Genomic DNA, 9,712 nt, shown 5'->3' with positions numbered 1-9,712 from the left:
TCAGACTTATATCATCTTTGTTTATTCAACTCTCTCTCTGTCCAATTTGCTTTGCCCCAGAGACCTTGAGCTCCCTTTGAAGGGGATGTCCGTGATTCTCCATGAATCTGGATTCTCCATGAATCCCTAGTACCCAACAGAGAACAGTATACTTATGTGATACCGCTGTAAGACTGTAATGTGTTTGTTGAATGAATAATTTGACATTGAAATCTTGTTAACATTTTGGGTTAAGAAAATTCGGTGGCCGGTGCATTTAAAATTCATGATTTTATGAAGCTGAAAATAACCTCCCAAGATCCATGAAATTAAACGCAATTCTTGGAGAGAGCCTTATTGAAAATAATGAGGTGTTCTTAAAAAGAGAGAGAGAGAGAGAGAGAATGAGGTGTTCTTTGGGGGTAGAGAAAAGGGTAGGGTTTTTTCCTTTGATTTCATTTTGTTGGGCCGAGTGGAAGAGTATCAACCACGTCTGAGTCTGTGCATTTCCCAGGCATACACAAGTGCCTAGTGGTTGTTTGAACAGCAGTGTCTTTGCCATGAATGCAATAGCCTTATGTTCAACAGTCGAGGACTTGGAAGGGACTTCAGCGGTTATCACATCCCAGGTTCCACCTCGAAGAGGAGGAAACCGAGGCCAACAAAATACAGTACTTCTTTACTGGTAGGGCTGGGCCGAGATATCAGGTCCGCTGACTTCCAGACCGTGTCGGAAGGGTCACTAGTTCTTTTAAAAATAATCACTGCTGCTTTAATAGCATCAGCACCTGTTGTTTTAGCTTCCGCAAGGGAGAAGCTATTAATTTCTCCTTCATCAAAGCCGCGTTTCGGGTCTGTCTGAACCTTGTTTTCTTCCTCACTGCAGCTGTCTGCACCCGTAAGGCCAAATGTTGAACGGAGGCACCTTTCTGCTTAAACCCAGTAAACCGCCACGGCCAAATATGGAAGGAGAAAATTCGACACAGATCATCTAGGCAGTGGCCAAATTTATAATGTTTTTCCTGAAGTCTCTCTGTTCCACCTGGCGGAAGCCCGGACACAGCCCACCAGACGCAGGCCCAGGCGTGCGAACCCTTCCACAGGCATTCACGTTTGTGGTCTGTGACCAGCCGTGGCCAGGGCACGAGCTGGTGGAAGTGGAGAGAGACAGTTAATCCGAGTGGCAATTTCACCGGCTGTAAAACGGGAAGGAATTCTAATCCTTCCTTGGGGAAGTTTTGACAATCAGATCGAACGCCGAGGATCTCCTATAAGCCAGCTTAGTTTGCTTTTATAACCATGATCGCCGTTCTTGCGTTAGGAAGGCCCAGATCGTCTGAGTTCTGTTTTCTCCCGCGCCCATGCGAGCCCGTGGCCCGTGGCCCCACCGGCGTCGGAAGGTGAAGGGCTCCCGGCGTCTCCGGGCGTCCCTGGGAGGAGGGAAGCCCGCGCAGCGCGCATGCGCGTCCCGGGAGCCGCCGGCCCTAATAAGAGTGCCGCGCGGCGCCACGGCGAGCCCAGTCGGAGCTGGCTCGTTGCCGGGCGTCGGGACTGCTCGCGCTCGGCTTCCTCCGCAGCCCTGAGGACTGAAACTTCCGTGGGAGGTTCCCATCGGTGCGCCCCTCCCGAGGGAAGCGGCGGCCAAGGCGAGAGGGAGAGCGGGTCGGAGGCTGCCCGGCGCCCGTGAGAGCGAGCTGCTGCCGGAGAGGCGGAGCAGGGGAACCGGGGACGAGCCGCCCGCCTGGACCCGCGCCCAGCATCAGCCGCGGCCGCCGCCAGCCAGCCAGGCTCCCGGGGCGGCGGCGGAGGGGGCGCGCCGGGCCGTCGCTCGCGTCCCGGACGGCGGCGTGCGCTGGGAGGATTGGCCGTCAGCCCCGCGCAGGGCAGCGCTGCCCGGGCGGCGCGGCCGGAGCCATGCGGACCGAGTTCGGAGCTGGGGAGGCTGAGCACGGTCGGCCGCTGCACTTGCTGCCGGGAGCCCTGAGCGCGCTGCCCGCCTTCTCGGCCCCTTCTCGCCGCCCGAAAGGGGAATAAAGGAGGGGAGACTCTCCCCGACTCGTGCGCGGGACGCCGAGGCTTAAAGTCTGCGGCCGCGACCCGGCTTCAGGTCGGCAACGGGAGTGAGCGTCCCCTCGGGGATGCGCGGGGAGGATCCCGTCGGGGCTGAAGCCTCCGGGGGCTGCGGGACGGCAGCTCCGCGGCCCCTCTGACTAAGCCCAGAGAGTTCTATCAGCGAGTGCCCACTCTCCAGACAGCCCCACGAGGGACCGGGCCGCCCAGCCGAGGGAGGGATGGCTTAGGACTGGACATCGCGGCAGAGGGCGGCTTGCAGAGCGCCGCGGAAGGGACCCTCGGGCGTCCAAGTCCCGGCCTCCGCCCCACCCTGGGAGCCGGGTCGCCGGGACCGCGACTTCCCGGAGACTTCTCTGCGCCCCCTGGAACCGCGCCGCCCGCGCCCAGGGTGGTGCCATGTGGGGCGGACGCCGCTCGCCCGCCGCCTCCCCTCGGAACGCCGCTTCGCTCCTGCAGCTGCTGCTGGCCGCGCTGCTGGCGGCGGGGGCGCGGGCCAGCGGCGAGTACTGCCACGGCTGGTTGGACGCGCAGGGCGTCTGGCGCATCGGCTTCCAGTGCCCCGAGCGCTTCGACGGCGGCGACGCCACCATCTGCTGCGGCAGCTGCGCGCTGCGCTACTGCTGCTCCAGCGCCGAGGCGCGCCTGGACCAGGGCGGCTGCGACAACGACCGCCAGCAGGGCGCCGGCGAGCCCGGCCGGGCGGACAAAGACGGCCCAGACGGCTCGGCAGGTAGGGCAGGCGGGTCCGGGCGGGAGAGGGGAGGAAGGTTAGCTTTGCCGGGGCGTGACGGGAAAGGAATCAGGAGCACGGGAATTTCAGAGAAGGTCCTGGACCAGGAGGTGGTGTCTGCATCCTGGCCCAGCAGTTAACTCCGTGCGAAGTGGAGCACCATTTCACGCCCCGAGCCTCAGTCTCCCCATCTGTCACCTGCAGAGTGGGTTGGCTTGGATTTTACGAAGAAAATCACATACGTAAGGCAGTGTGGGGTGCAGACAGCGCCGCGTTCCTCTTGGCCAGGGACCTTTGTTTCCCCTCCCATACCTCCTGTCTCCGCGGGTCCAACTTCTAATAAGGGCAAATGTCTTGATGGTACCCCGGAAAGCCGTGAGGGCGCGACCCTAGCCAGAGGGTGTTCTGGGGGGCGCTTCCGTCCATAAAGGCTCCCCAGAAGGCAGGCAGCTCCTCAGGGCCTTCCTGTGGGTAATGCATTCTGCCAAACCCCGGGCATTCTCATCCTCTGAACACTGGGCTGCAAGCCTCTCCGGTTTCTGGACAATTCTCCTGACCACGTCAGACTTAGTAGGTGTGACATTAGAGCCGTGTCCAAGCTTGCTCTTTGCGGCTTTGATTTTTTAAAATTCTATATTTTTTCAAGTTGCCAAAGCCAGAGCTGGCAACATAAACAAATTCAGGAATGAATTTGATAGGGTCCACTTCCACCATTCTTCAGAAACCTCACAGACGGCCTCCCTTGAGGGTCTACCCCAATATGTGGATGGGAGGGAGGATTTAGCACCTGGCTAAATGGCAAACAGGTCACAGAATGGACGTCTCCTCCTTCTGCAGCTGGTTATGTGAAGGAGAGGATTTTTACCAGCACCCCAAGCCGGGGTTTAAGCTACCTGAGCTTTGGCACTGAGTTTCCAGAACTGTCCCCGGGGCCTGATAAGCGGCAATTCTCTTCAGTGCTGTTACCTTTGCAGGCTGGCATTTGAAGGGCAAGCTACTCCTACTGTTCCGCTGCCTTGAATCTGAAGAGTGGAGAACTGAGGGTAATAATTCCAGAAAAGCTGCTGCCTTCATCCTCCAGCTCATGGTTGCAGCGGTATACAGTGGTTGACAAGAGCCTTGAGAAATGAGCCAAAGACAGAACCCTACCTTGATGTATCTAAGTTGGTCTCATTAGTGGTCTCTCAAAAGTTGGGTTGATTTTGGACACATCAGGAGGCAGCCAACTTCTCATGAGTCTGTGTGTTGTGTGTGGGTGCCTTCTTCACTCTACTTTGAAGCCTTTTCTCCTAAAAATTCCGTTCCTCTCACTTCTCCAGTCAAGAAGGACCACATGCCTAACCAGCCAGTGAAGAGAATTTATGGAGCGCAGAAGGTCATTAACCCTCCCAATTAAAAATCCTGGAAGGGGAACAGTTCTTTCTCCCCAAAACTCATTCTGTGGACTTACCCTGCTTCCAGCTAGTTTAGTTTCTGCTATGATATTTGGAGTGTTCTTTCTTTCTTTCTTTTTTTAACCTTTATTTGTTTACATCCTAATAACCTATTTAGGGCTGGTATCTTAATTTCGAGAATGAAATATTTATCACCTGCACCCACTGCTCCAGTGCATTATTGCTAGCCTGTGATTAGAACAGCCCCATCATCTGAAGATCCACTAGGCTCTGTGGGCTTTGGAGCAAGTGTTCCCATATGAGAAAAGGGCATCACATAAATATAGTATTTCTTCTTCGGCACTGAAGGTTTAGGAAATCATCAGATGTCAGTCTTTGATGAAATGCCCTGTAAAGTATGTCTCACTTCACAAGGCATGATCTTCCAGGTCTCCATGTGGCACTGTATTCTAGAAACTGCCGTCGGGAATATCAGAGCTGTGGAAAGGAGCATAATTAGAAAGGCTGCTGCTCTAGCAGACAGTCCAAGGGTTTTTCACGAATTTGACCCCAGTGGTGCAGGAGAACTTGGCTTTTTTCCCCAAGTGCCACCCTATCACTGCACTGGCCCTGGGCTTGGCCAGAACTGGGGAGCCCTAGTTCCCGTCCTTCTGTATTTTCCAATCAAACAGTCAAGGCAATGGGCAGGAGCATATCAAAGAACTGGTTCTTGGTGACACAGGGTGGAAGTCCACAGAACTGGCTCTGAGGCATTCTGAAGCCTCCTCTCTCCCCATTCTCTGCCCCCATCAGCCAGTGTGTCTAGCTTCCAAAAGCCTTAGTGTGCCAGCCCCATGAAGCTTGTTTTCAGTAATGTGTAAAAATGGAACTCACTATCAACTAGAGGAAAGTTGTTATTTTCATGTTTCAGGTTGTAACTTTCATGTTATTTTTCAGAACACACCTCACTTGTTAAAGATGATGCCCACCGTTTTCTGGTCTGCAGGCTTTATAGTTCTGCCCACAGAGCCCAGTGTTGTTAATTCAGGTGTTAATTGCTGCACCCCAGCCGCCCTGGCTCTGCCTGGGGGCCTTCTTGAGCACAGGGGCTGCTCTTCTTCCTGGGTCTTGTTGCACCCAACATTTGTTCTTCTTGGTACCTTGCCTCATGGTCATCTGCGGCCTGGAATAGCTTCTCTCTCCATAAGTCACTTCGCCTTTCCACCATATGGCGCACGCTGTGAGCCCAAGGTCCAGTGCTCAGCTAGGCAAGTGAGTGTACAGGTGTTTTGGGGTTTTTGTTGTTGTTGTTTTGGTTTAGTTTGGTTTTTACCCTTCTTTGACCTTTGTGTCTTACATGACAGATTTGAAAATGGTCACGGCTGGATTTAAATTTTTTACTTATTTATTTTTAAAAATTTTAGTTATTTGAGAGTGAGAAAGAGAGCACAAGCAGGGGGCAGGAAGGGCAGAGGGAGAAGCAGACTCTCTGCAGAGCAGGGAGCCCCACCTAGGGCTCAGTTCCAGGACCTTGAGATCATGACCTGAGCTGAAAGCAGATGCTTAACGGACTGAGCCACCCAGGTGCCTCTCAGTTTTTTATTTATTTGCTTGTGGAAAAAAAAAAAAAGAACAGCTCTGAAGTGACAAAAGGAGGTTTGCAAAGAATATCATTCTGGCAGGGGAGGTTCTTAAATAATATAATTCACTTCTATGCAGACCCTACAACTATCTGTTAGGGCAGTTCAGGCGGTTGAGTTATAATAGGAACCTTAGAAGTCTCAAAACCTTAAATTCGTATTTGTGCTAAATTGGACATTGTTCTCAGCCAGTGTTGCAGTTGGCAAGCCTAGCTGTGAATGTTAACCGTTTCGCTTTGGGGGCGTTGATCTGCTCTCCCTGTAGGGCCTTAGCTGCTTTCCAAAGTACCTGATGAAGGACGGTGCGTGTGGCGGGCTGCTAATGAGCACGCAGACCTGCCCAGCCGCGCCGCGGGAGCCCCGGAACCAGTTGCGTAGTTGTGGGTGTGGCCGCCGCTCATTTACGGATCCCCGCTGCCAGACACCGATTTTCGCTGCATTCTGAGAGTAAATCCTCACAATGTGTTTTCTTATCCTTTAGTCCCCATCTACGTGCCATTCCTCATCGTTGGGTCTGTTTTTGTCGCCTTCATCATCTTGGGGTCACTCGTGGCTGCTTGCTGCTGCAGATGTCTCCGGCCCAAGCAGGAGCCCCAGCAGAGCCGCGCCCCTGGAGGGAACCGCTTGATGGAGACCATCCCCATGATCCCCAGCGGCAGCACTTCGCGAGGGTCCTCCTCCCGCCAGTCCAGCACGGCGGCCAGCTCCAGCTCCAGCGCCAACTCAGGGGCCCGGGCGCCGCCAACAAGGTCCCAGACCAACTGTTGCTTGCCCGAGGGGACCATGAACAATGTGTATGTCAACATGCCCACAAATTTCTCTGTGCTGAACTGTCAGCAGGCCACCCAGATTGTGCCCCATCAAGGGCAGTACCTGCACCCCCCATATGTGGGGTACACGGTGCAGCATGACTCCGTGCCTATGACCCCCGTGCCCCCTTTCCTGGACAGCCTGCAGACGGGCTACCGGCAGATCCAGGCCCCCTTCCCGCACACTAACAGTGAACAGAAGATGTACCCAGCTGTGACTGTGTAACTCGGGGTGCCGGCCGGGTCCCTTTACGAGACTGAGGAGCCCAGGGAGGCTGTGGACTTGGAAATGATTCTCTACGAGGAAGTCCTCCCACCTTGCTGGTGCAGACAGCCCCGTTCTGTTGGATGACTTCATTTGGCCCCCAAGTGTATGAAAACGTCTCTTCCCGAATTAGCCTTTCTGCCTGCGTTTCATCCCAGCGCATGATCAATTTATGATGGAAAAAAGCATCAACTGGAGATGACTGTGTTGTTGCCCTTGGTTGTGTGACAGATCAAGGCCTTAAGTGCCCTGGAATTTTGGCTGTCAGAGGAGTTTTGTAACTGGGTAGGCTAAGGGGTTTTATTATATCCTCATTAGTGTTTCTTTCTTGTTTTTTGACAAAGGTCAGACACAGGTCAGAACACCTGTTCCCTCCCCTTGACCTGTGGAAGATTCTTACAAGCATCCAAGTTTCAGGGGAAGACCTAAAGAACAGAACTCTGATGAAAGGACAGCCAGTTGGAACTCCCTGAGATTAGTCCTTGATCTCAGTGTTTCCCAGGCACATCTTAATTTCACTGTAAAAAGATATATATATTTTGTCTATTTTTGTGCTTTTTGGGGGGGTCTATTTTGTGCTTTTTTTACCTTGTGTAGAGATCTTATTACAAAGTGATTTTCTACATTAAAAAGAGACCGAAAGAAATTGTATAGTTACTTAACTAATGGCATTTCAGAACTCTGGGATTATTTTAAGCTTGGAAGGAGCGGCTGGTGTAGTAATACACCCGTTCATCTCACTCTCGATAGTACCCTCTAATTTGCTGACTTCACAGTGACATCTGAGAAGAAGCAATTAGATGTTTTTATATTGAAATCATAAACTGTCACCTGCTGCTTCTCCGGGTTACTTTGAATTTTACCGTGGTATGGCTTGGCATTCATTCTTTTTGGCTTTCGAATCTCTGTGTCTCCGTAGTACCGTGCGCAAGTAATTACTGTTAGAAATGAAGACCAGCATTTCTGCCTAGATCTGATAAAACATTTTCTTGTTTCCCTATAAAAATGCAAAGAAATGCTTTACAAAGATGCTTCATCTGGCTTCTCAGCCATAACCTGAGACTTGGGATGAAATTTAAACCACGAATAGAATTTACTTTGCAAATCATAAGGCTTTTTATACTCTTGTTATCAAAATGGCTTATTTTTCAGGCAGTGGGGACTGTGAGTCAAGAGAAAAGCTTTTCAAAGAGATATTGCCTTTCTTCCCCCACAAAGTTAGTTTTTGTTTTCCTCTCTCTTTTAGTCCTCAGCAAGCACTGTATTCATTACTAATGTTCTGAATTATGAAATTCAAGCGAGTCTGTGTATCGTTTACTTAAAAGAAATAAGTCTAAGTGTGTGCAAGAAATTTCCAACTGCTGGCAAAACCGAAGTTTGCAATTAAAACATTGTAAAGTGTGGTCTTTCACATGTTTATACCTGCAGTTTATCCATCCATCCGTCCGTCCGTCCGTCCGTCCATCCATCCTCTGGCTAGCCTATTCTCTCCCTATCTGTCCTTCCTCTCCCTCTCTCTCATGACTGAACGATGTGAAAGCATTGTTGGTAAGCGGTATCAACAGACCTGCGCAGCCAAATCTTTTAAAATAACAGGCAGGGACGTCATTTTACTTAATAAATATTTTATGGTATGAATTCCAAGGGAGTTGGGTTTTTTTCATTTTTTATTTTACTTGGTAACTCTGCAGATGGCTTGTTAAGACTGTTAGCATCATAAAATTGCAAAAAAGTGATAAATATTCTCTAGAACGAAGAGCTTACCTTTTAAAAGTAATCAATATCTGGGAAGTTTATATGTATATTCTAGGCATGAATATTATTTTATGTATTCCGTGGGAAGTGTTGACAACACAAAAGAGACGGTCTTTTGGGATTATTGTATTATGTGCCTAATGCATGTTCCATCCCTTCTCTTTGAGGGAGGATCCTCGCTTATCTAAAGAAGTAAAATTCCTAGAAATGTGGAAGTGAAAAGGACCTCAGAGATCAATCAGCCTAGAGACTGGCAAACTGCAACTACTCCCCACCCCTCCCACCCCCACACCACCACCACCACCACCCCATGCCCTGAAGGAGCTAGAGAGGAAATATTTTAGGTTTTGCAGGCCACATGGTCTCCACCAACCATGCAACTCTACCAGTCACACAAAAGCTGCCATAGGGGACACATAAAAAAAATGAGTATTGCCATGTTCCAATGACACCTTGCTGATGGACACCAATGTTTGAATTACATAAAATTTTCACATGTCAGAAAATACTTGGCTTCCCCTCCCCCCAACAATTTCAAAGTGTCAAAACCTTTCTGAACTCTTGGGCCATGAAAACCAGGCAGTGGGCAGATTTGGCTGTTGGGCTTAGCTCAACCATCCCTGATCTAGCCCACCCTTACCTGATGCAGGAGTCCCTCTGTGACATTTTCCACAGCCTTTTCTTAAACATGGAAGGACCAGGGAGTGCTTGCTTCTCTTTTCTGCTATTAAATTCAATTAAAGCATAAGTACACTTTAATAAATGAGTTCTTAGTGCTACCTGGTCTTTCTAAAAGTATAAACATCACTGGAAGGACCCTCAGACCGTTTCAATTTTGGTAAAAACTCAAGAAATTTAGCTGTCAGTGTAAAAGGTCAAACAGCTGGTTTAAGGATACCTTCCTTACTATGATAAACTCAGAATCTGTAAGGTGTGGTTTGTGCCCTGTAGGAATATTTTAAAGTCAGCTGGGGGTAAAAACTAAATAAAATTTTAAAAGGAGCAGTTACAGATTGGAAAATAGTTTGTTGCTGTACATCTTCTTCTTTATCTAAACTTTTGGTTCATTTTGATTCTGGGGATTTCTC

At 50.5% G+C, this 9,712-nt stretch overlaps 1 protein-coding gene across 1 annotated transcript; it reads left to right on the top strand.

Annotated features, from left to right (window-relative positions):
* The first annotated feature begins 1,457 nt into the window (after positions 1–1,457).
* On the top strand, positions 1,458–8,507 carry SHISA2 (shisa family member 2). The gene is made up of 2 exons (XM_032314966.1): positions 1,458–2,782; positions 6,277–8,507. The coding sequence occupies exons 1-2, from the start codon at positions 2,449–2,451 to the stop codon at positions 6,828–6,830; spliced, it is 888 nt and encodes a 295-aa protein (XP_032170857.1). The 5' UTR covers positions 1,458–2,448; the 3' UTR covers positions 6,831–8,507.
* Positions 8,508–9,712: the final 1,205 nt, after the last annotated feature.

Source organism: Mustela erminea, chromosome 15 (genome assembly GCF_009829155.1).
Source record: "Mustela erminea isolate mMusErm1 chromosome 15, mMusErm1.Pri, whole genome shotgun sequence".
Lineage (NCBI taxonomy): Eukaryota > Metazoa > Chordata > Mammalia > Carnivora > Mustelidae > Mustela > Mustela erminea.
This window is presented reverse-complemented; position numbering and strand designations above follow the sequence as displayed.

What these genes read in the sequence shown, in the direction of transcription:
- SHISA2 (XM_032314966.1), top strand. Translation starts at nt 2,449, where the DNA reads ATGTGGGGCGGACGCCGCTCGCCCGCCGCCTCCCCTCGGAACGCCGCT. An exon ending in CGGCCCAGACGGCTCGGCAG is followed by an intron (nt 2,783 to 6,276) that starts GTAGGGCAGGCG and finishes CTTATCCTTTAG; the next exon opens with TCCCCATCTACGTGCCATTC.